We start from the raw sequence: 27,733 nt of genomic DNA, 5'->3' as shown, positions 1-27,733 counted from the left end.
CTTTATTAATAGACTCAATGAGCTGTTGGTCATGGGTGATGGATTAGGATTAGCCTGGTAAATGGCATGTGAAGCATTGCATAATCAGGTGAATATAATAATCCAACATCTGAGTAGGTGGTTAAAAATAAGACCAGCAGTTGTGGAAGAAGTAAGACAGGAAACACTATAGGAGCAGCTAGACAGCATTAGAGAATAGTGTGCCAGTGGTGACTGAGTCATTTCATTTACTCAGATTTAGCTGCCTTTATTCCATAATGCCATGATGGAAACCATTCTCTGAGTGAAAGGAAAGTGGAAGAGTACCGGTGAAGGCAACTGAGAACAATTGCCAGGGTGTTTAAAGCAAGAGCAAAGAGAAGTATCTGACAGGCATCAGGCCCATTCAGTGGCACTTTCGAATATATGAAAATATATATAATAATACCTTAGGTTTACATAGTACTTTTTAATTTCCAAATGGATTTCATCTCCATTATCTTATTTGGTCCTCAGAACAATCCTGAGATGGAGGCAATGAAAATATTGCCATCTCCACTGCACAGATGAGAAAACTGAGTCTCAGAAAGGATAAATCATTAACTTTCAGTTCCATAATTAATGAGTGATAGAGGCAGGGCCTGAATGCAGGTCTTCTTACTCTAAGTCCTACTCCTTTCCCACTATAACCTGATATTAAATTATTGATACTAAATAATTGTTTATTTTATTATTAAATTGATATTAAATTAAAGGAATATGAGTCTTTAAAGAACAATGCCTAAATGAGTCACAAAATCTCACTTCTAGTAGATTAAGAAGCAACATAGGAAAAATTTGTCTACTAAAATGAAATAAATTAGGTTAATTTTATAAGTCATGGTATTAACTACTCTACATAGACATATTCAAATGTAACTTGTACATATACATTTGAATAAATATTCACATGCTAAAGGTAAATAATTTTCATAGTTTCAATACACATATTGCAAAATATCACTAGAATTTATATTACCCTGTGAGAAGTTTCACAGAGCTGTATTTCATATGCTGACCATCTGTTGGTCAGTAAAAAAATAATGTGCCATGATATATGATACTTTATAATAGTTAAATAGACACGATATTAATGCTGAAATGGAACAGCTTTTGGACAAAGATTAAGTTGTATTCATTTTTTAAATTTATTGATTATTTCAATTTGGGGGAATGTTTGACTGGTAAACTTAAAGGTTTTCCCAGACCCTGTTTCCCATTCTCCTCTTAGGCAGTTGTCTTTTATGTCTAGTATCTGTGAGTAGCCTTCATATAATAGTCTCTTAAACATAGTTCTTTTCCATCCATCTACCCCAGTTGCTTTTCCTCTAGTTTCCCTTAGAAGCCCTGAGAAGAATCCATTTTCTCCAGTGAAACTTACAAGGATCAGCTGCTAATATATGTGACTGAAGAAATGGTAGAGGGCAGTATGTTAAATCTTAAGGAATCCACTAATAGGGAAATGAGAAGATAATAATAATAAACAACTAACATATACACATATACACACATACATACACACATATACACATATGTCACTTACTATGAGCCAGGTACTATGCTAAGTACATTATAAATATTATCTCATTTGATCCTTGCAACATTCCTGGGAGGTAGGTGCTATTATTACCACCATTTTACAGATGAGGAAGCAAACAGAGATTAAGGTACTTGCCTAGGATCACACAGGGAGTAAATATCTGAGGCTGGATTTAAATGCAGGTCTTCCTGACTCCAGGCCCAATATTTTTTCTAGTGGCCCCACCTAGCTGACAAATAAAGCCTCAGTTTTCAGCTCCAGGGTATATTAATATTACGAGGCTATTGCTTTATTTGCAGGGAAGTGATGGCAGATTGCCATTTATTCCATTTTTTAAATTATGCTTCAAATGAAAGATTCATTCCTAGATCTAGTGAAAATCCAAATGATATAACTCTGACAAAATGAAGCACTTCAACCCTAAGGCATTGTTCATTCTGAAATTTGCAGTTTAAATTGCTAATGGGATGTAATTATTAAAAGTCTATAAGATGTTGTACATAAAAATGTTTGGAATCAGTATTAGAGCTCCTAGTATAAAGAGAGCTTTCATCTAAAGAAGTTTAACGGTCTCATGAAAATAAGAATGTCTACGAAGCTGGGAAATGATGAGGACTGAAAATATTAGTTATTACCGGTAGCTAACATTGCCTACAATTATGTACATCATGTTGCCTAGATAGCTTTTGAAAGACTTTTATTTCTATAAAACTGTGAGGCAAGGGAAGAGAATAAAAAAGAAATGAAAGAGAGATTTGATTGTTTAAAAAAGAAGGAAAGAAACCAGGAAACAGTATACTTTTACATGCAGGTGTACAAGGAGGAGGTCTTTTTTTTTTAAAATAAGATGCAAGAAACTCTACTGACAATAAATAAAAATCTCTTGAAACTATCCTCAAAGGAACACACACATAAAACAATAAAAGCATTAATTTCTAACAATAATCTTACAACATGTTTCAGAGAATTCCTTTACAGGGAATTATGTTTTCTTTGAAAAATTAATATTTAACCCTCAGACTTAAAAACAATTATTTTGAGAAAATAGAAATATCTTTTTAAAACTCTGCACGCTTTTTTTTTTTGCAAATTTAGCTTTAGGTAATTATCCTTTATATATTTAATTCATTACCTTGTTTTAAAAAAACAAAAAACTACTACGGAAAAATATATAATGTCCTCTCTGGAATTACTCTCACAATTCCCAATCATTTTGGCAGATTGATTCTCCAGGGTATGCCTGGTACTTCTAATCCCCTTAGGATATAAGAGAGTAGCTGTAAAGGGTTGAGATTTCTAATACTGTTGTTTAGATGCAGCCACTTAATGTAGTTTACCCAATATCAATCAACTGGTATAAATTGGACTTTTCAAGGGGGAAATTTACTAAAAATGGACAGTTGTCAGAAAGAAAAAAACAAACAAACAAACCCAGAACAGTAACACCCAATCTCCCCTTGTATACATAAGGTCCCTGAGCTCAAACTTAAAGAACAAAGATATTAAAGCACATTATTCAAATGAATACACATGGATTCAAGGATTTCCTTGTGACTTCTCTATGTGGGAATCCTTTCTCCTTTCATATAGGTCCCACCAAGTTTTCTTCAGAGCATGGCATTATGAGGAACTAGAGGTCCCCTTGTTCAACTACGCTGGGATCTTTCAAGGAAGTTTCTTGAGTGATAGAACAAACAGTCCACTGTTGGGCTGGGTAAAGTCGTTCACATTGTAGGGCTGGATACTCATCAGACTTAGCTATTTGCAGCTAACAGTTCCTATGGCTTCTGCCACCAGCTGTAGTTGCTGAGGAATCCTCTGATGGCTTTTTAGACCTTTTGAAGCTGAGAAGATTGAAATCTCATCAGTGCCACCTAGCTACTCATGCACTTACACTAAGGAAAGAATAAACACAAAAGAGAAAAAGAAACAGGTGCCAGAGCATTGAATGTCATAGGTACGTAGCAGGCAGATGGAGGTATATAGCAGGGCGTATTTCTACTCCCTCACCTGGTGTGTCACAGCGATCCTCATGATTCAAAATGCACCACAGAAGGGAGTGAGAGATTGCAAGTAAATCATTTTGCCTGCTAACTCCTTTCTGGCTCAGTAGTTAATTACAAGTTTTTATCAGGGTCCAGGTATGCTGATATGAGAGAGAGAGAGAGAGAGAGAGAGAGAGAGAGAGAGAGAGAGAGAGGGGAGGGGAGAGAGGAGGGGGGAGAGAGGAGAGAGGAGAGAGGAGAGAGGAGAGAGGAGAGAGGAGAGAGAATATGAGAATGAGAACATGAATAAATGAATGAATCTGTAAAAGCTCTGGAGTGGGAGATACCCTCCATTAGGTATTTCCAAAAACAGACTCAGCAAGCTTCCACATGGTGGAAGGGCATATTACACAAGCCTTTCCCAGCTCTCCATAATCATAATGCTTTCCCTTTGAAACTATCCCCAATATGTGCTATATATGTCTTGTTTATGCATAGATGTTTGCATTTCTCACCCCCCCCATTAGACTCTGAGCTCCTTTAGAGTAAAGGGTGTGTTTTGTTGTTATTGTTTTTGGGTTTTTGTTTTTTTTTTGGTTTAAGTCTGTATCCCAGTCTGTATCCCCAGCACTTAGCACAGTGCCTGACAAATTGTTTAATGCTTTAAAAAATTGCTTGTTGACCAACTCACCAGGAACTACAAATCTATACATCCTCTGAGGACAGAGCCTCATTGGCAAGTCCTTCTGTCATCAAAACTACATTAGATTTTTGGAAATAAAGCATTTGTTTTCGGAAATCTGAATCATTGTTAGAACACACCAATCCTAGCAAATATTTTGCACGGTTACACAATCCACTTTAAAGTATTATTGTGAGGCAAGTGACGTCTAAACCTTAAAGGTCTACATAGATATAAATAATCATTGCTACTATTATTCTGTCATTATCATCATATAAATGATTTTACAAAAACCCTAAAGTGAATTTTGCCTTAGCTTACCAAAATTTCATTTCTATCTCTAAAGATTATTTAAACTTAACAACAATCCCTCCACAAATCCTTGGGGTTAGTTTATTAATATTGATATTGCATTGCTATACTGTCCCTTTTCTGCCTACTATTACTTGCTAACTTATTTCCTTCCCTGCTTTCATGATCTTAGGAAGAATTTTAATATTTCTCAGGGCTGGCCTGGGGCAAGTTTAGTGAATACTATTAAACTAGCTTAGGAAACATACCTACACAATATTAAATGCCTTTTATTCCTTCACATAAACATGGATTGAAGTGTTAGGAAATCAAACAGGCCAAATTGGGTTTTGCTTTGTTTTTTAAAGATGGGTAGAATTGCAATTATGTATATACAGGTCTTAATGCAGTTTTAATCATTAAGAGCTTAAAATTATTTTAAGACTTTTAGAACTTTATAATTAACATTATAATAGTCAATCTCTTAAACATAGTTCTTTTTCATACATCTAGCCCAGTTGCTTTTCCCCTAGTTTCCCTTAGAAGCTCTAAGAATCCACTTCCTCTAGTGAAACTTACAATGATCAGCTGCTAATATAGCTACATATACAGACACATACACACATCTCACTTACTATGAACCAGGCACCATGCTAAGTATTTTATAATTATTATCTCATTTGATCCTTGCAACATCCCTGGGAGGTAGGAGCTGTTATTATCACCATTTTACAGATGAGGAAACTGAAGCAAATAAAGGTTAAGGGACTTGCCCAGGATCACACAGGTAGTAAGTGTATATTTCTTAATAACAGTTAACAATTAATATTTATGTAGTGCCTATGTATCAGGCTATGAGCTAAGGACTTCACAAATATTCTCTTATCTTCATAACCAGGAGAGGCAGGTGCTATTATTACCCCCATTTTACAGATGAGGAAAACGAAGCAAACAGAGGTTAAATGTCTTGCCCAGGGCCCCACAACTAGCAAGTGTCTGGGATCGGATTTGAACTCAAGTTTTCCTGACTCCAAGCCCAGTCCTCTATCCACTGTTCCATCTAGCTGCCAATTACTAATTGAACTTCATTTTAGTAAAATAAGAAGCGTTTTTAGTTGTATAACCACTGGCAGTAAGTCAGTTTATGTTAAGTAAGGGGAATAATGCCAAATTACAATGGAATTAAATCTGTAGACTGCAAAATAAGGATGACATGATAAATACTATCACTTTGGATTGTAAATATTTGTTAATTATCAAGTGCCATCATGGGTTTGGTCTTTTTAAGGTATTAGCTAAAAACATTCTACATTATATGTTTATTTTATGATTGTGATATGTTTTTATTTGCATAAGTAGAAACTAAAAAAAATTAAATTTGCAAAATTTGTATCAAGCTAATTATGTTTTGTGGAAAAATCTAGATTTTTTCACCACCAAAAAGAAACAAATATATAGCAAAATTAAGGAAAGTAGTGGTAGAATAGTTTACAAGATGAGATTCTCCATGTCATGGAGTTAATTGTTCTGATCTAGACTAATAACAATCATTCTTTCTGGCAATGAACAAATTGTCCCTGGACAATGAGTTTATGTTTTGTTTGTTTCTTTTTAGTAGCAATTATATCTATATTTGGGCTTCTTTTTTCCCCCTTTTATTCCCTCATTCTTTCCTTCCTTCCTCCATTTTTTTTTGGAGATTAAGTAGCTCAATTTTGCGCAGGATGGAAGTTCAGTGACTACTCATGTGCTCAATGCTAACTACTCCATTTCCAACCTGAGTTGGTCTACCCTTCCTTGGGCAGCCTGGTAGCTCTGTACTACCAAAGGGCTTACCAAATTGATGCTAGACACTGTGGACACTGAATCAGTTTTAGTCCTACTGTAGCTCAGAACTTCAGAGCTCAAGTGATTCTCTAACCTCAGCCTCCTCATTAGTAAGTATTACAAATGTGTACCACCACACCCAGTGTCTCTACCTGGCTTTCTAAGAAAACCCATTACATGCCATTTACTATATCCAATGACAAATATACACGTAGTTACTCCATCTTTTCTCCCCCACATAGAGTCTATAGTGGATGTCTTGATTCCCAACTCAAAGTGACAGTCTGAGAAAAAAAATATGGAAAAATGTACATTTATTATTTAATGGAGCTCAAATCATCGCCTACATTGGTTCTAGTCCAAGATATGTGCTATACTGCCTACAGCTCCACGACCTTTTAAAATTTTGGTTACATATTAGAGGGTAATAGTCTCTTTGTACTGTCTTGACTGTAAATATATAAAATAAGTTAAAAATAAAAACTTGATACATAACCAAGATTTGGGGAAGAAATTACAGATAAGACTGGATGGTTATAAACCTTAGTAAACCAATTATTTGAATCATTGAAACAGATTTTAGCTGTCTGAATCATTGAATTGAGACAGGTGTTGGGCTAATCCAACTGCAGTAATTAACTCCATGGTCTCTTTGGGGATGACTCTTGACAGCTGCTAGCAATGTAGTTTTTGGCTACAAAATCCCACATTAGTTCATGCCCAATTAGATCACAGGTCATAGAGCTAAAGAGAACATTAAAGATCATATATCTCAACTCCCTCATTTTTCAATGGGGAAACAGATGATTGGTCACCAAAGCTTCCCATGTTATGGAGGCAATAATTTCATTAAAGACTTTTGTCAGGTTTGAACACTGAAGATTAGATTTGAGTTTTACAGTAATGTTTAATACCTATCTAAGCTATCGTTGGAAATACTGTTATGACTGTCAACCGATTTACCCTACCATGAAAACTGGTTCACCTTACATTTACTTGGAAAGATTTCTGGTGACCCCAAGCATCTTTTGCCTGCCTAGAATCCATCCCAAAGAATCTTCCTACATTTTTCTGCTGCATGCTATAGATGAACTTGATCAATTTACAGTGAAAAGAAATGATATAATGAAAAGTTAATGTAACATGACCATGATTGATTAGTGATGATTGCCATAAAGGGAGCTGTCTTCCATGTAGAAATCCCCTTCACCAATGCAGATAGATAGCTCATTTGTCACTTATAACCCTAGAGAGTTACTCAAGGCTACATAGCTAGTATATGTCTAGGAGAGAACTTGAACCTAGATTTTCCTGACTCCAAGGCTGAATATCTCTCCATTATGACAGGCTGACTAATGCTATTCACTTAAAATGTACCTATTAATACACATAGGGGCATCGAGGTGGTACAATAGATAGAGTGCTGGGCCTGGGGTCAGGAAGACATCTTATTGAATTCAAATCTGGCTTCAGACACTTTGTATATAACTGTTTGCATGTAGTCTCCCCCATTAGACTGAAAGCTTCTTGAGGTCAGGGACTGTATTTTACCTTTCTTTGTATCTCCAGTGCTTAGGAAAGTACATGGCATATAGTAGGCACTTAGTAAATGTTTATTGACTACCTACTGACTCACCATCTTTCTAACTTTCTAAACCAAAATATTCCTTTCTGGTTACCACTTTTCTAGAGGTGTTGTAAGACATCAAGGTGGCACAGTGAATAGAGTACCTGAATTGGAATCAGAAAGACCTGGTCTCATATATGTACTAAGCTGTGTGATCCTGGGCAAGTCACTTGACCCTGTTTGCCTTGGTTTCCTCATCTGTAAAATGAGCTGGAGAAAGAAATGGCAAACCACTCTAGTATCTTTGCCAAGAAAACCCCAAAGGGGTCACAAAGAGTTGTACATAACTAAACAACAGCAATTAGTATATGTGCCATCAATTTAAAATTTAGGAGTTATGTGCACATCACATGCAGATGCTGTGACTCATATTCCTTAGTATTCTGTATACCCAATTTGGACCCTAAAGGAGAGGTAATAAAAGCTATTTCATTGTAATTATAAGTGTACTTTCACCAAAATGACATTTAATTGTGATTTTTCTTTCTTAAATGGATAAGAAACTCTTGGGATCGTATAAAGAGGTTATATAGTTATATGAGGATTGTTTGTGCAAAATCTACTTTACTTTCAAAAGTATTCTATAATTTATTTCCCTTTCTGTCTTAAAAATGTCTTCCCCATATAATTAGATTTAGGTATCAAAACTATTATTGTCTTTTAAGAACAAAAGCCTAGAAACTAGTAATTATATTGCCATTAAACATTTTGTCTTCCTTGAAGGGATCCTTTGAATTTACAGTATTTTGGGGGACATTTTTTAAGTAGTATAGAAAAATGAAAGCACAACAGAAGTTCTGCTAGCACTGTAAACAATATGAGTTTGTTGTAGCTCTTTTCATAGTGTGGAACAGTGAGGAAAGTTCTTGGATTTTGACTTAAAAGATCTATGTTCATCCTTCTCCTCCTACTGTATTACTTCTGTGGCATTAGGCAAGATACCTAACCTCCCTGGACCTCATTTTCCTCTGTAAAATGAAGGCACTGAACTAGATGACCTTAAAGATTCCTTTTGTTTTTTAAATCTATGATTATGAATACTTATAAAAAACTTATGAAAATACTTATGAATACTTATGAAAAAAAGAAAAAAAATTGTTAGAACATGTGTCAAGTAAAAACTGAAATGAAAATGTCAGCAATTCCCCCAAATATTGCTTTATTTTAAAAAAATCAAGAAAATTCTCAGAGGTATCTTATTATGGATCCTCCCCCAAGGGCTCTTTTGATGGAAATACAGAGGTTATCTTATTGTGACAGTTGGGTATAATTCACAAAGAGAACCAGCAGCTAAATGAATAGATAGAGTGCTGGGCATGGAGTCAGAAAGACCTGAGATCAAATACAACCTTAGACACTTACTAGCTGTGTGACCCTGGATAAGTCATTTAAACACTGTTTGCCTGCATTTCCTCATATGTAAAATGCAGTAGTAATAACTACTTGCCAGGGTTGATGTGAGGATCAAATAAGCTAATAATTGTTAAGCACTTAATACAGGGCTTGGCACATAGTAAATACTATTTAAGTGTTAGCTATTAACTGTTAAAGGTTAGCCATTGGGAGGAGGATGCCCCATTATACCTATAAATATTATTATATCTTTATGAATGAAAACTCAAGAAAGATATTAAAGGTGAAGTGCTATGTTTATTTGAAGATATTTTTGTCTGACCAAGCCGTGCAACAATGGGTAAAAAAAAAATAACATATAGTACAATATAGACATATTTGGGGAAAAGAATAATATAGTAAAATCATTCCTAGTTTACCTGTTTGTCTTTTCGAGACACCTCTACATGACTAAATAGGCAGTGTGGCTAAGTAGAAAGAGCACTAGACTCTAGCCCCATTTTCCATGGCAGGAACTAACTAGAAACAAAATGGATTACCTTGATATTATAAACTGTTTTTTCTCTTGATTGCCATATTTTGACTTTGCAAGTGGAATAAGTGAGGATGTCTACTCTAGCAAATTATTTGCCAGCAACATACCCTATGAATCTTTTTTGTACAGTACAATAAATGGATATCCAATTGGCAAATGGAATAAAACTATTACTTTGGAGAAAAATGTTGGGGTCCAAAAATATCTCAGAAGGCAAAAAAAAATGTTGAGCAGAATCTAATAAGCAAAAGCATTAATTAAGCTCTTACTTTGTACCATGCACTTGTAAGCATTGGGAATATAAAGGCAAGAAAGGGGGTAACCCTGGCATCAGGGGGGTAACCCTGGCATCAGGGAGGAATCATGAATATCAAGGGAGGTATCATGAATATCAAGTTACATATAAGATAAATGCAGATTAGATGGAACTAACCTTAAAAGGAAAGGAAGTATTTGCACTATCTTGAGGGAGCCATAGCTTTCAAGGGGCAGAGGTGAATGGACAGTCTTCCAGAATGGCTAGTACAAATGCTCAGAGATGGGTAGAGCATCATGTGTGAGAAATACCAAGGAAGCCAATAAGGCTAGATTGTAGAGTATGTAAAGGGGAGTAAAAGTTAAGAAGGATGGAAAGGGAGGGACTCACTTGTGAGATCTTTGCTTTGTCAGACTAATGTCTTTATATTTAATCATGGAAGTAATAGGAAACCACTAGAATTTACTAAATAAGAGGAATGCATGGTCAGGTCTACACTTTAAGAAAATCACTTTGGCACCTGGTTAATAAGATTAAAGTTGACACTGATAAATGTAAATTCTATATTTGGATTAATAAATAACAACAACAACAACCTCACATATAAAAGATGGGACAGGCACAGCTAGATAGTAGAAGCTTTATACAATTGCAAACTCATTATATATTAAGAGAGGTATAGGGTCCAGAATACAGAGGTAGTAGTACTATTGTACTCTGTTCTGGGCAGGTTGTACTTGAAATATTGTTTTCAATTATGGGTTTATGGAGAAAAGTGCTAAGCTGAAACATATTCAGGTGATAGTTATCAAAATAGTGAGAGACTGAAACACATATTTTGTTGTTTGAAAGAGTGAGGGATATTTAGTCTTCAGAAGAGAAGACAGGATAGTAGTACAAACTGTCTTCAAGTATTTTAAAGTCTCTCATAAATAAAATCAATAGGACTTTTCTGCTTTGCTCCAGAAGGAAGAGCTGGAAGCAATGGGAGGAAGTTTCCGATGACAGATAAAGACTTAAAGTAAGGAAACATTTCATAATTGCTGTCCAAGAATGAAATGGGTTATCTTAGGAGATAGCAGAGATCTCCCAAAGTGGAAGGATATTGTAGATGGCATTCTTAGTCATGTACTGGAAGGCCTCTAAATGTCCTTATGATTCTGAGATTTCTTGATTTTGTAATGTATTTGACAGGCCAGTTTTTGCACTCTACTGGCCTCTTCTTTGTGGTGATTGTTTTGCATTAGTTGAAACTCTCTGAGAAATACTGATAATAAGAGTCAATATATTTATTTTAACCCATTTCCCATTTCACAAAATCATCTGCTTTTTAAAAATAGATTAGGTTAGGAGTATTATAATAGCACTCAGGGAAAAAAGAAGACAGGACACAACTGTTTACCAAAGTTGAAGGCATTTCAGTATCAACTGTCTTTATGCAATCATGTTATCAATGATTTAGAATCAGACAAACTTAATAGAAAATGAGAAAAAAAGGCATAAAGATGGGAAGACAACTATTTTTATATCTTTCTTCATGTGAACACTCCAAGAATCATTGAACAGTGATCTCTACAGTTTCATCTATCAGATAATCTTTTCTGAATTTGATATGTGTATGGGAGATACCTTATTTAAAGAGAGGCTCTAAGGACATATTTTTCTACTCAATAAAGTGCTTTTTTTAATAAACCAATAAAAGTAAATATAGTAGGATCTTATATTCCCTATAAACTCCCAGTGTCACTATAAATATGCCATTTGACTAGAAAATAATTTGTAAAAGCCTGCACTCCTTAGATTTCCTCAAATATTCATTTAAAGCATGCATGGATGATTCCAAGTTTTTTAAAGAGTTGAGAAAGTTGGTAAATGGATCAGCAACTGCTGATATTTACTTTGTCAACTAAATCACAAAGTCTCAAAGACATAAATGACCTGAGAGTTTATAGACCAACCCATATAAGAATCCCCATTCCATTATCTCTGACAAGCAGTCATTGGATCTCTGCTTAATGACTCCCAAGGCAGCTCTAATTGATAGGTAACTAGCATTTTTAAAGTGTAAATTAGACCATTTTCAAAAAATTTCAGAAAGCCCCCCCAAAAAAGCTTCTAGCATTAAATTTCTCTGTCATTTAAAGACTTTCATAACCCAGCTCCTACCTGTCTGAACACATTATTTCCCCTCATGCTATCTACCTGCCATACAATTTGGACTACTTACTGTTCCCCATACCCATAACATTTTATTTCCTGCCTTCTGCCTTTACACAGTTCATCCTTCATATTTGGAATGTTCTCCTTTTTTAACTTCATTCAAAATATAGCTCAGGGGGTATTTCCTACAGAAACCTTGATCTCTCCCCCCTTAAAAAAAAAGCATTTTATTTTACAGAATATTTACTCTGTATATATATTTATATGCATTTATCTGTGTACATTTTATTTCATAGGAGGATATAAGCCCCTTTAGAATAGAGACTATATCATTTTTTGTCTTTGTAGGCAATGTATTACAGTGTAGCAGACATAAAAGTTGCTCAAAAAACATTGATTGAATTAAACATCTATGATCTTTTTCTTTTACTTAGAATCTTGTTTGCAATTTACAGAGTTGCCTACAGCACTGAAGGGTTAAGTAACTTGCCTTGGGTCACACAGCCAGTATATGTAAGATACGGGACTTGAACCAAGGTCTTTCTAGCTTCTAGGGCAGCTCTCTATCCACAGTGACTTGCTGCCTCTGATCATTGGGGCATTCAGGCTATTAATTAAGAGGTTCACTTTCATTAACAACTTAGTTTTCAGAAAATTCAAAGAGTCACTTACTTATAAAAGACACCTCCTAATATTAGCTGAGAAACATCAAATTAGTTACCCAATTCCATTTACATCTAAACTTTCACTATGAAGCCAGACTGAGAGGTGGACTGGAGAGAGACTTAAAAGGAAGTACTGGTATGTTTTCCTTTCTTCTCCTAGAGATTTAAATCATGCCTGTACTATATCTCTTTTGTGGGTTGACTTTTTAGCTCCTCAATTAAGCACTGAATCTTTTCAAAATAAATCACGTGCACTGACTTGCACTCATTTCAAGTTTCATTCAATATAGCAGAGTAAGCATAATGTCTAAAGCATTTGATTATGTTACTGGCAAGGAGAAGGAAAATGTGCTAGAAATTAAAATGAGGTAGGTTAGAAAAATACAAGTCTTGAAACTCTACTAATGCATTTAAGAAGAGGTTTGGGTGTGAAGTCATAGAATGAATAGGCTGTATTTCTTACCTATTATCTCAACAATAGTTTCTTTCTTAGCATCACACTAAAGACTTGATATCTTATCTACCTTATCCAAATTCAAATATTTCTCTTGTTTCCAATTGTTTTATGGAAATAAATATGCCTATTTCTAGGTATATCATCTCTATTAAAAGCATGCTTTAGGGAATGAAAGTTGAGTTTAGTTTTTATGAATATTTATTTTTAAATACCAATTTCTATTTGGGGAAAAAAAGGGATGTCCATTTTCTAATTTTAAAAAAGTCTTCTATTAACTCAAAAATTACTTTGAGTAAAATACCCTAGAATAGTCTTGAATTTCATACAAATTACCCAAGAATTTTTCCTTGAAAAATACACACTCACACACACATATACGTATCTTAAAAAATTATTTTCTGAAATGATTTCTACTTAACATTATTAGAAAGCAAATCATTCTGTCAACCCAAAAAGTCAGGCTTACTTGGTCAAAACTTCTATAATTGCATTAACAATAGTAACAACAATTGGTTCAGAGAAAAGAGTGCTGGATTTCAAGTGACCTGGGTTCAAATACAATCAATCTCAGCCTCTTATTACCTTTGTCATGTTGAGCAAACCACTATTCCCCTTTTGGCCTCAGCTTCTTTTGGTATACAATAAGGATGATAGAAGACTTATAAGATTTGTAGATCTAAATCTATCTTTTATACACGTGTTCTAATACAGATAATGGAAAGGTGGCTTTTTCACTGTGGTTGCTGGATCGGTAATTTCAGTTATACCTGATTCTTTGTGACCCATTTGAGGTTTTCTTGGCAAAGATACTAGAGTAGTTTGTCTTTCCTTCTCCAGCTCATTTTGCACATAAAGAAACTTAGTAAACAAGGGCAAATGACTTGCCCAGGGTCACACAGCTAGTAAGTGTATGCAGCTGGATTTGAACTGAGGAAGATGAGTCTTCTTGACTCTAGGACTACCACTCTATCCACTGTGCTGCTTAGCTACCCAACTGTTCACTGTGCAAAGAAATAAAAAAAAAAACTTTCATATAATCTAATTCTATATCCAGGCTTGAATCAATGTGATTATTTTTTTTTCTAATTTTCAAATAGACTTTTGCGGCACTTGTTCCTCACTTTCTAACTTGTCTTCTGCTTCTTGACTCTAGTAGCTACGTTTTTACATGAGTAAAAAAAAATAATCTATCCCTTCTGTTTAGGCTGTTAGTCCTCCAGTGATGACCTTACTCTTGCATTCCTAATATTCTTGATCTGCCAGAAAGCCTTTGGCACATTTGCTTTATTTTCCTTTAGTCTTCCCTCCCTCATGGTAGAATAGAAAGATAAATAAACTCTAACAGCATTGTGATCATACACTGGGCAAGTGGACTTAATTATTTTCCTTTAACCATTAGTTTACGTGGGAATGGGTTTGTAAGTCTCTTAAAACTAGAGGTTTCCATTGCTACTGATTTTCTAACAATGCAACTTACACAATAAATATTTCGTATCTGATAGCCATAAATAGTATAAACTCCAAGCTCATTTGTAAAATCCTCTGAGTTTATAGCTAGGAGGGAATCTTACAGATGATCTAACCCAACCTTATCACTTTGTCAATAAGAAAACAGACTCTGTAAAGTGACACTTTGCTGAACAGTAAAGTCCAAGGTCATATAGGTACGTGGTATGAGAGTTGGTCTTGAACCTTGGTCTTCCAACTCCAAGGCAAGCATTCTTCCACAACATCACACTATCTCTCAATGTATTTCTTATCCAACCTAAACTTACTGGAACATAAGTTAATAAAACACATCCAAACAGAAGATCAAAAACCTTGGTTCCTCTCTGCATTATATGAAAGTTTTATATATGCCTGGAGTAGAATGGACTTTTTAATTTATGCTCTGGTATTTAAAGTCACAAACAGTTGTGTCTAGTTTCTCAGATAGGAATCATTTTCAGTAGTATTATGTATATGAAGAAATACATCACAATACACACATATAAACATACACATACATTTGGAAATCTATGAATAACATATTTTTCCAGTCGTATATCATGGTGATGCTACTGAGCCAGGAGGCCATGTGCTATGAGTTGTTTTTCCAGTAGTGTTGATAGATTGTACTGAGTCATCCTCCAGATCTTGTGTGAATTACCTTGTGACCAATAGCATGCATTGTGTAGTGATTGGCTGGGATTAGGAGTGCACTATGAAAGGTTGTTTTTTTTTTTTGTCTTTCCCCACCCCATTGTGTGAAGCTAACTGGCCCATATGGGGATTGAATATGAGACTTTGGCCTCATTACTTCCATGCTTTAGCCAACTGGGCTATATATAGTGTATGTTCTAGAAATGTACACATATCCTGACTTCCATTCTTGTGTTTTATTTTGAAAAGATGTGAAAAACTCCTGATTAGTAATTCAGAACTTAAATATCTTCACAGCCAAGTTCTCTGCTGTTTTAATTTGGGAGGGTCTTGTTTGGTAGTTTCTTTGTTTTGTTTTGACAGGATGGAGCAGGGTAGCCTGCTAAATGCTGGCTAAGACGATGGCATACAAAGGTTTCAAATTGATTCAAGTGCTGAGAACAGCAAAATGTTTTCATTATTTAAATAACCACATGCTGCCAAATGAATCATAAAGGGAGCAGCATGTCCTGTGCCAAGGTGCCACTTTCATTAAGTGAGAGATTGCACCTGAAGGACAGTTTAATTTGCAGCTGCGGAAAATATTTGAACAAAGTGGTACTGTTACAAGTGGCAGGTGTTGCACCAAAGTACATTTTTTCAAGGATGCCAACTCTGGGATGAAAAGCAGCATAATATCATGAAGGGGAAAAGGAATTGGGGTGGGGGAGCACATATTTACTATTATTATCATGAATAAAGATTGCATATTTTATTTCATGTGATAGCACTGGTTACAAGATTGTTCAGTGTGATTATTTGTTCAACTCCTTAGGTCTACTGAGAAATATGCAATACAGGAAAAGACAGAGGTTCTTTCCCTAGAGGATCACTATCAAAGCTAGACAGATCAGAGAAAGGGTTCCAATTGTATTTACCTTTCAGAGTGTTTACACTATGGTTTCATGCTGGAGAGATTAATGTACTTTGATCTTGCTTAAATGGATTTTGCCAGTTTCTTTTGAAGTGCAGTTTTTCCAATGTCCTTTCACATTAACTTCCTGATTCAAATCACAAGGAATTTTTACAAATGGTAGAAATTTCAAGTTTTTGTGAAGCCATTGTCATCAAGGATTAAGAAAAAAAAATTCCAAGGGGGAGGGAATAAAATTTCATTGTGGAAAGGAACATGGTAAATACGGGTGCTATAACTGTTTACCTTATTAAAAGATCTGAGCATTTGTGTCATTATTTTGGATGGGTTTGGCCATGTTGAAACCAGCAATTTGTATCTGGAGACTGAAAGTAGCCATGTCCTTCTTTAATGGACTGCAGAGCAGTGAAGTTTAATTTGAAAAAAAAATGCCTGTTTAGATTTTCATTTCTGTTTCCCATTCAGTGGGAGTAGCTTCTGCAATATCATGTACTTTCCTAGGAATCTGAGCTCAACTCATAAAGTAGACCCAGCCCCAAGTAAGTTTTTATGAAGTTTTCCATGAGGAGTTATAGGCAAGGCAAGTTACTAAACTGGCTAAGGTTTTTCAAAATGATGGTAATGCTTGACCACTAGTGTTAATATTGTTTTTCAGCCTCTAAAGGAAGGGATTGACTTTTCTTTCTCAATATGCTTAATATTGTTGTTCAGGTCTAATTTTGAAAACTAGCTATTGATTGATTAACTTTAATGAGTTGGATAGTTACATATCTCCATATAGTTAAGGAAAATCAGGGTTAAAAAAAAACTAGTACCTGTTTGCAATTAATAACAGGAAGAAAGAATATAACTGAAGAGTAGCTTGTTAATTCTTTCAAATGATAATTTCCATACAATTGTACATCTAGAGAAAGAAATCTATAAATTTATTTTAGGTAAATGGCACCCTGGAGACATATTTAGCAAAATAAGATTTTTTTTGAAGATGGGTAAAGGTGATAACTAGAGAGGAAGGATGTAGAAGAGAACTGAAAAACCAAACTGATATATAATAAAATGGTCAAATTGAAAGAGAAATGATTATTCTTTGTGGGGAAGGGGGAAGATGAAAGACATTAAGATAACTTTACCTTAAGCTTGCTAGAAATGAATAGCAACAAAGATGCATGTAAATATACATGTTGCATGGAGAAGCTTTTATTAGAAATAGACTTTGTATCATATTATGGAAATAATAAGAACAATATTTTATAAGCCTTCCTGTAAAAAAATTCAGAGCTGTCGACTCCTACTTGGAAATTGTTCCTGATCAATGCTCAAGATACTGTGTGATAGTAGTATATTCCACTTTGCATAGATAAAACTCAGAGTATATTGTGCTACTTATTCAAGCTGAGTCAAAGAATATAAAATCCATTCATATTCTTGTATGATTTAAAGGGGGAGGAAGGGTAGAGTGGCAGGGTAGAGCACTATATGTTATGCTAAGGACTAAAATACATATCCAAAATCATGGAATTTCAGAAGTTGTCTGTTCCAACTCTACCTGAATAAGAGGCCCCTTGACATTTCTTACAAAGCTGACAAATGGTCAACTGGTTTTTTTTTATGTTGGAATACCTCCAATGATGGGGAACTCACTGACTCCCAAAGCAACTTATCCTACATTTGGACAGCAGATTGTTAGGAAGTTTTTTCTTACATTGAGCCAAAATCAGCCCCCTGACCAGTTCCTACCCATTGCTCTTACTTCTTCCCTTTGGTGCCAAGAAAAATATGTTGAATTCCTCTTACATTCAAGCCTTTCAAATACTTAGAAACAACAGCCATGACTCCCCTAAATCTTTTCTTCTCTAGGCTAAACAATCCAGTCCCAAAAAACAATCCTTCTATGGCATGCATGTTTCAAAAATAATTGCCATTTAAAACCAAAGAACACATACTCACGGTGATTATTCACAAGGATCAAGATGGAAGAAATTATATGAAGGGTATTTAATGTAGTTCTGGGGTTAGGATGTCTTTCACAGGAATAAAGGAGGAATAGCTTCAGATATGGCTGCTTTTTCCAAGTCTGTTTTGATAGAAAAAGAGACCATAGCAACAAAGTATAATGAACTTAATATTTATATGATACCTTCTATATCACGTCATATTTTTAAAATGTATTATGATTTCCAGGATTTTACATTTTAAAATCATGAGGAAATTAAAATAACATAAAACAACAGTGTGTAGTCACAAGCAATTGGATTTTATATGGATATTGTATCATATAATGGAAGTAATAAGAACAATTATTCTGTAAGCCTCTAAAATTTTTTTTTTTCCACATGGGCTCCCACTTCAAATTATTCTGGGTCGATCCTCAACATACTATGTTATAGTAGTATACTCCATTTTGCCTAGATAAAACTTGGAGTTATGTTGTGTAACTTATTCAACTTGACCCAATTATTATAAAATCCATTTGTATTCCTGGATGATTAAATAGGGGAAAGGGTACAGAGTGGACTACTATACACTATGCTAAGTACTAAAATACCTATCAAAGAATCATGGATTCTCAGAAGTTGTCTATTTTAACCCTCCTTGAACAAAAGGCTTCTCTACATTTGCTTCCATTTTTTTTTCAAGGTGCCCCTTGCAATGCTGGGCAATGATTTTGTGTAGACTAAGACCTCTCTCTGAAAGAAAAGTCCCATTATTTCATGTTTTATGAATCCCCTTTTATTGCCCTATCCTTCCCTGACCATTCCTCCACCTTCTTGCCTCAGTTATGTTAGAAATTAGGATAACTCAGATGAAAGTATGAGTAAAATATCTACTAAAGATGTTTGAAAAGTGTTTTTATGTTCAGAATAAGGAGTGGAGCTATCACTCTGTAGAGAAGGGCTACTACACCTATGCCTCCCTTTCTCAAAACAGTAAAAATAATAATTTGTTCTCATATACTGTTTCATAACATCCTCAAATATATGATCTCATATGATTAGCATTAACACTTTCATCTTATAGTAATGATTAGGAATGATTCCTGATTGGGGCATCAATATGAGAGTCTGGACATTTTATTAGCTAGGTGTACCTCATGAAACTCAGCAAGGCAGCTATTAATTGTTCAACAAGCATTTACTGATTGCTTACTATGAGTCAGGCATTTTTACAGTTGCTGGAAACACAAAAACAAGTAAAACAGTATCTGCCCTGAAGGAATTTATATTCTATAGCTTGTATACCAGAAAAAAAAATCTTAATAACCCCGCATACATATAAGTATATGCAAAATAAATGTGATTTATAGATAGTACAATCGTTTACCCTCATTGAAAGAATGACAAATGGAAACTGAAAGATAATGATAAATGACTTATCCAAGGTTCTACATACAGTTACAGATTTTAACCCAGGCTTTTTGACCCTTGACCAGTACTCTTCCCTGTATCATCTAGAATTACCTTGATATAAGATTATGGCTTCATTTTCATACTTTCTCTTTTGATATGGATTTTGGAGAAATCAAGAGAACAATTCTGAGTCTGCTAATCATGGTATCACATTCCTGCCAGAGGTCTGTGATATGGCAAATGGAGTTTTATGTCAGGCATTGAAATGCCTGTAGGAAAGGAATAAATAAAAAAACATTGGAAGTGAAGGAAAAGGGGTAAGATTCATTTGCAGTAGGGGATCTGATAGAATAGTGAAGAAGAAATTGTAATGTACCAAATTGTGTACTTTTTGTATTAATGTGATGTGAATCAATGTAAGTACTCCATTTTGTCTCTCAGATCCAAGATTCATTAGTGTCCACCTCATCCCAGAGAGTGACAATCCAGAAGATGACAAAGTCTATTTTTTCTTCCGTGAAAATGCAATAGATGGAGAGCACTCTGGGAAAGCCACCCATGCTAGAATAGGTCAAATATGTAAGGTAAGGAAAAAATGCAATGGGATGGGTTTTTGCCGTAAATATTTCTTTTTCTTTTCTTTTGCAATTTGTGTAAGTATATCCTCTGTTTAAATCCTATGATGATGGCATGTAGGTTATCTTAGGTATCATAGGCTATGCCAGTGGAAATTAAAATATTAGAAGCGAAGGAAGGAAGCGAAGAAATATTGCCAAATTGGCAATCTTTGAGTATGGGCCCAGAAAAATTCAGTATGCATACTTGTCCTATGAGGAAAAGCAGCCAGATTTTGAGATGTTTATAACTGGAAGGTTGCCTCCCAGGTGATGAATTTTTTTCAGTTGTAACCAAAAAGATAAAGGCCAAATACTTGATACGTAACTTAGGGGATTTATCGTTTGCATCGCTGAACAAAGTACTCTCACTAATGAAATCATTGATACTTAAAGTATTTTTTAAAAAGTGAATAGGAAGCAATTAATTCATAATGAAAAATGATGATAGAACTCATATTATTAATTAAACTTGGCTTGGAAAATAATCCAAATATGCTTTTTAAGTGCATATGATGATAGTAACCAATTTTATATGTTTTATGGCTTATTAAAAAAAAACACTTTCCTCAAAACAACCCTATGATGTAGGTAATATAAGTATAAATGATAAATTCCTCCTTCTGTTAATGGGGGAAATACGGTTCAGAAAGGTTAGTCAATTTGGCTATAGTGTCCCAGCTGGTAAGTAGCAAAGCCAAAAAAAAAATCCTTATGAAATTGAACTTCCTGTCTTCTGCACTTCTCCATGCATCTTCTCTAGCTAAAGCTCAATAGTGTGATAAAATTAATATTTGTCTGCATTATTTCCAAAATTATCTTACCTGGTCAAATATTTCATAAAAATATTTTTTTCCTTCCTGTCCTAGTTTGAGAGAATGTATATAGAAACAGTGGCTCCTACATCTCTATATCCCCAATGCCTTCTGATACAAGCAAACTTTACTAAAATGTTAAAACAAGAAAGAAACATATAAAGATCATCTGAGCCATCTCCCTCAGGAGAAACTGAGTCCCAGGGAGGTTAAGTGGTAGAAGTCAGAGTAGGTCTCCAGGCTCTACGTCCATTTGTTTATAGGAGTGCTTTTGTACTTGGGAAAATTACTGATGCAAAGACCTTTTTTTTCCCCCTTCGAAAAAACAGGCATCCTTCCAAAGAAACTCTATCAGTTTAATTAAGAAATAAATTTATAAAAATCAATTCTTCAATGTGAATCCTTTCTGTGGCCAACTAAGAGTTTTTGTAGGAAACTAGTAAGTATATCCTTTCCAAATTCTGAGAGATAGGCACAATTAAAAATTTAAATGGAAGGAATCCTATTCCTGTAATACTCCAGATTAATATTTCTTTATAAACATTTTGAAAATAAAATGTTCATTTGCACAGCATGTATGCCTTTTATAAAACTATATATCAATAAAGTGATGCTAAGGTACATATTTTCCTAATCAGAGCACCCAATTTTCAAAATTAAATATTTCCCACATCCACTATATTTTTGCAAACATTATTTTCATAGAAATATTCTTTCTTTCTTGGTTTAAGTCATGGTCAATAAATACTTTTAAAATAGAAAAAAAAATTACTGGAATTTGGACTTTACTAAAAGTTCCGTCACAAAAACAATTTCAAACTGTTTCCCTGGAACATATCTAATGAATTAAAAAAAAAAAAAGATATTGTATATACTGTTAAACAATGTATTGGTTGGTTTTGCTGAATTGCTTTTTTCTTTTTCCTTTTTTTTATTCTTTGTCATATAGGGAGATTATGTAGGTATACTCAGTATATAGGGAGAGTAAAGTGTGTGAGAGAGATGTATGTGTTCTAGCATGGAAAATAAACAAAATATTACATTACTATTCAGGGTCTTCTTACAATTAAGCCTCTTTTATTTTTTTTTAATAATTACTTCCCTACATGCAGTTTGGGAAATTTGTTTGACCAGTACTATAATATGATTGTATTTTGAAGAAATTTTTTTCATAATGAGATCATCTTATTTTAATTATAAAACTGCATCTGTAGAACCTAATCATATGATGAAGGAATGGATTGTGTTAATCCCGAAAGCTGAATCTGTAGTTACTTTAAATAATATATAGTGCTTTGAAAAATGTGAAATTGTTAATACATATCTGATTTTTACCTTAATTTCCAAAATAGGATAAATCATCTTCAGTTATCTTTATTTACCTGCTTAATCCTTATGTCATATAGAAATACTATGTTAGCTCTACTCATCTCCTTTCAGAATGACTTTGGTGGACACAGAAGCCTTGTTAATAAATGGACAACTTTCCTTAAGGCTCGGCTTATTTGTTCAGTGCCAGGGCCTAATGGCATTGACACTCACTTTGATGAATTACGTAAGTAGCTTATGTCATTCTAAACATATTTTTTCAGACTCTCCCAAGACTATAAACTGACATTATTTTTTCTTACTCTCTTTTCATATAGAAGATGTATTCTTAATGAATTCCAAAGATCCTAAAAATCCAATAGTCTACGGAGTATTTACAACTTCCAGGTACTAAGATTACTATATTATTTTCATGCAAACTTTACATTATGAGGCACTTTCTGACTGCCCATGACCTGTTGACCATGTCTATGTTTTCCTGACCTTTGAGCTGTAGTGCCTCTATAGTTGAGGGAAATAAGAAACTAAGTATTTTATACACATGTATGAGTGCATGCAGATTATATTATACACATTCAAGTAAGGACCCTACATTGCTGCTGCAAATAAAATGTCTGGTTTAAAAGGCTTCAACGTACCTAGCCCATGGATCTTCTTATAGCTTTGGTTTCAAAAAATAGTGAGATCAACTATAAATATGAAAACCTGTATTTTTAGCAAATGCTGATAATGCTATTACAAAATAAGGATGAAATCTCCAAGTAGTTTATACTGAATTCATTACATCTGAGGAAGATAATATAGATATCTAATCTATTTTCTCTGTTGATAAAAAAAAAATTAACCTGGGGTGAGGAACAAAGCCCACCAAAAACTCCCAGGGCAGCTGAAAGCCACTGTGCTTTCAGAAATAGGATGTTACTGCCTTCTCCATCATTACTTCCCACTTTGTGGAAACCTCAAATTAAAAAAAAAATAAAGTTATTGTAAGGCTTAAAACATACAATAATTTAGCATTTAATAATTTGTAAATATGTACTAAAATATAGTATATAATATGTCCATAAATTGTGGTTTTGCCTCATGTTTTCTACTGGAAAGATATCATAGTTTAGTAGACAAAAAATGTGAGATTCTATTTGAATTTTATTTTCTCTGTTTTCTCACTACTCATTCACTCTTCAACTCCCTATAATATGGCTTCTGTCCTCATCACTTCAGTTAAACTACTTTCTTAAGCATCCCAATTTATTTATTAATGGATAAACCTGGAGACTTGCCTAAGTTCTCATCTTTCTTAGCCATTCTGCTGCCATTTGTGTGTCTTGATTTGACTTTATTTGACATCCTTCTTTATGCTCTCTCTTGCCTTAATTTCTGTGACATTACTCACTAATGGTTCTCACCAGCTATTAGCATAGCTTTTCAGTTTCCTTCATTTGGCTCATCTTTCTCTTTCTCATCCCTAGGGATGGATATCTTCCAAAGCTATCTTCTGTCTTCTCTTCTCTCCACGCTATCTCCTTTGGAGATTTCATTTACTCCCACTGCTTTAATTTTCACTTATGTGGAAATTATTCTCCATATGACATATCCATTCTTCATCTTGTCTTAAACTCCAGTATTTCATATCCAACACCCTACTGGACATGTCTACCTGGATGCTCTGTTAGCACTTCCAACATAATCTATCCAATATTCAACTCATCATTTTCACTCCTAAAACTGTTACTCCTCTCTTCCTCCTACCTCTCCTGTTACTATTGATGGTACCATAGCTTCTCAGTCTTCCCAGCTTAAAAATTTGGAATCTTCTTTGGTTTTTCCTTCTCTCTTACTTCCAACATCAGTCAGCTGCAATATTGTGGAGATTCTACATTCACTCCTCCCTTTCTAATACTCAAACTGCCATTACCCTTTTCTTCTTTCATATTTTCCCATCTGGTACCTTTGCCTCCTGTCTCTCCCTCTTCGAATCCATCATTCACAAAGCTGCCAAATTATTATTTCTGAAACACAAGTCTAGTGAGGTCATTCTCTCATTCAAAAACATTTCAGTGATTTCCTATTGCCTGTATAATATAAACTTCCTAAACTGTCATTATAGTCCTCCACAATACTGCCTTTCATACACTGTACTTTCCAAACAAGTTCTTCAATCTTTACTGTACTACTTTTTTTTAAATTAATACAGGCTATTCTAATATAACTTAGCCTGCTGACATCCTTTTCATTCACTGAGGCTTTGCTCAGGCTTTATTCATAGGATTTTGAGCTGGCAGGACATTGGAAGCCATCTAATCCAAACACCTCATTTCATAGGGGAGGAAACTGAGGTTCTAAGAGGTTCAATTAATTTCCCAAGGTCACAAAAGTAGCAGAGCAAGAATTCAAACTCAAGTCTTATGATTCCAAATCTTGTCTTTTCCACTGTACCTTGTTGCCTCCCACATATGTAGCCTTCCCTGATGTTTATATATGTATGTATAGGTATGTGTACATACATGTATATATATATATATGTACATGTGTATGTGTATTCCCCCTGATTTTCAGCTTTTTGAAGGCAAGAACCAGATTGGTTTTCTCTGTCTAGTCTCTAGCATAGTGCTTTGCATGTAAGAGTTACATAATAATAATTCTTTGTTAAATAGAAGCAGTTAGAATAAATTTCTCCTACAGCCTAATTGACTATGTTTGTAAAAAGAGTCACTGAGGCATTTATACCTAATGAGTAAGTGGAGACACAGAAATAGGCATGCTACTCATGTGTCATCTCAATTAACAAGCAGCAGTGACTCAGAACCACCAAAACCTTCAGTCATGCTTAGTTCAATCTATACACATAGAAGCTAAGTAGCTCTATAAAAGTCATTTTTTACTCCTTCATGTTTCTTTCTTCTAAAAGAGAAATGAGTATATTATAAAACAATAAATATAAACCCACAATGGCACTACCTAGGTATTAAATAATGAAATAATAGTTATTGTTACACTAAATTTTAGGTTACTATAAACTATTAAGGTTTAGTTGTTATATTTTCTACACATGCATGCATTTTTTGGACAGTTTCCAAAACTTAAGAGTATATGTCTTTCATGATGATATCATTTTTGTACAAATTTTCTACAGAAAAGGGTTTGGTTGAGAGAGAAACATGCATTCCTTTTTTTTTTTTTAAAGTATTCACCTATATTATAACATTACTCATGCATAAAATTAAAATTGATTTATTATGTTGTAGCTGCATAAATAAAGGAAAAATGAAGAATTAAGACAAGTCAATGGGGAACTGAGACAAATTGAGTCAAATATCCCACTTTTATCTCAGTCACTTGGAAATAATAGTTCCTAGATTTTTATAGTAGTAATGGCTGTAGAGATCATCTTGTTTAACCTTCGTGTTTAAAAGATTCTCAAAGAGGTAATGTAATGAGCAGCTGTTTTCAGATTCGTACACAGTACATTGCAAATTCTGGAAGAAGGCTTTGAGCCTCTGCTGTCCTCAGAACAGTCTAGCTCAGGGGTGGGGAAACTATGGCCTCGAAGCCACATGTGGCCCTCTGGGTGCTCAAGTGTGGCCCTTTGACTAAATCCAAACTTCACAGAACATTAGTTTGGATTCAGTCAAAGGCCCATACTTGAGGTCCTAGAGGACCACATGTGGCCTCGAGGTCATAGTTTCCCTATGGCTGGAATATGAAAAAGTTCATCTCAGCATGATGGGCACTAAGAAATGATGAATTATATGACCACAGCATCCCAAGTAACAAAGAGAAATACAAAATTGCCATTGGCCCTAGGTGGCCATCTTCCACTCCAATCATTCAAACAGTGAATTAATCAACAAGTGGTCACACTTGCAGAAAAGGGGCAAGGGGTGCTAAGAGTCACACAGATTTTTTTTTCAACCATCTAGAAGCATTAATTTAACTTTTCATAAAAGCAAGAACCTTGTCCAATGACCAATAAACAATATATTACTGGAGGAACTGAACCATATCAATATTAACATTCTCACTAGAAATGAAACCAGAAGATATTAAGAAGTTGCAGTTAAATGGAAGGATGGCTCCAAGGAAGATTCTCCTTGGAGAGAGAGATAAAGGAATTGGCAGAGTTGGTTACATCATGCGACCAAAGACAGCAAGAAGCATAATTTCTTAGGACATTTGGTCAACTTTTTTTATGGTCCCCATGATGAGAAAAAGCAAAAGGAATGCTATGAAGATTATTGTATCTTATACACCATCTATTGCAGAGGACAAAGTAGATAAATTATATGGAGAACTTGTCAAGAACTTTCAAACTATTAAACATATCCATTAATACTTGATGACTTCAGTGTGGAGTTGGACATACAAGAGGATGGTGAAAAAAAAGTTGGAAAATATGGTTCAGAATTCAGACATAAAAGGCCAATGGCTCATAAACAACCTAGAACCCTTCCTTCCACTTGTATATTATGATTATTTTTTTATCCAGAAAAGAGTTGGAAGGCACTGGACATGGTGAGCACTATTTTCTTTTAAATATGTGATTTCATTGGTATGGGGAACTCCCAGTATGAAAACTCCTTTTCACTGATTTACATCAGCAACTTGTCAATGACTCATAGTCTTAGAGATTTGCCTGGAAACACTGAGACCTATTGGTCACACAGATAGTATGTGAGAGATGCAGGAATTGATCTTGAGTCTTTCTGACTCAAAGGCCGGCCTTCTCTTAATGTATACCACAATACCTTTCAAATATTAGACATGGTAAGCACTGAATCACAGGAAAATGAAATTGACTATATCATAAAAATTAAGATACAACTAGTTATCAAATAGGGGAAATCACTTCTGCCTCAGCTATCTGTGTGTAGATAATTGATGCTTACAGAAAAGATCAAAGTCAACACCAAACTGGAAGAAAGGATAAAGTTGAAAAGAAGGCAATTAAAACAGCTCTAAACTGAACCATTCAAAATAAACTATTGAAAACAAGATGGCAAACTGATAAAAAGAGATGTTGATGCTTATTATTAGCATTTTCTATATAAGTTTAAATAACTGATGTAATCACCACAGGTAGAAAGTTTAAAGGGCCCAGAAACTGTCACAAACTACAGTTTGATCTTCACAAACAAGAAACCATGGTGGCCAAAAACAAAACTGATTTAGAATATAAA

The 27,733-nt window shown here is 34.6% G+C and overlaps 1 protein-coding gene across 3 annotated transcripts in view; it reads left to right on the top strand.

Annotated features, from left to right (window-relative positions):
• The window catches only part of SEMA3A (semaphorin 3A), a 596,670-nt gene that overhangs the window by 511,993 nt on the left and 56,944 nt on the right, over nucleotides 1–27,733 (top strand). For all 3 annotated transcript variants that reach the window (XM_027838692.1, XM_027838693.1, XM_027838691.1), the window contains 3 exons: nucleotides 20,240–20,382; nucleotides 22,668–22,782; nucleotides 22,874–22,943. In XM_027838692.1, the coding sequence (XP_027694493.1) occupies nucleotides 20,240–20,382; nucleotides 22,668–22,782; nucleotides 22,874–22,943 (328 nt within the window). The remainder of the gene's footprint in view (nucleotides 1–20,239; nucleotides 20,383–22,667; nucleotides 22,783–22,873; nucleotides 22,944–27,733) is intronic.

This window comes from Vombatus ursinus, unplaced genomic scaffold, assembly GCF_900497805.2.
Source record: "Vombatus ursinus unplaced genomic scaffold, bare-nosed wombat genome assembly UNPS02014830.1, whole genome shotgun sequence".
NCBI classification, from domain to species: Eukaryota; Metazoa; Chordata; class Mammalia; order Diprotodontia; family Vombatidae; genus Vombatus; species Vombatus ursinus.
Note: the sequence above shows the minus strand (reverse complement) of the source record. Positions and strands in the feature narration are given on the sequence as shown.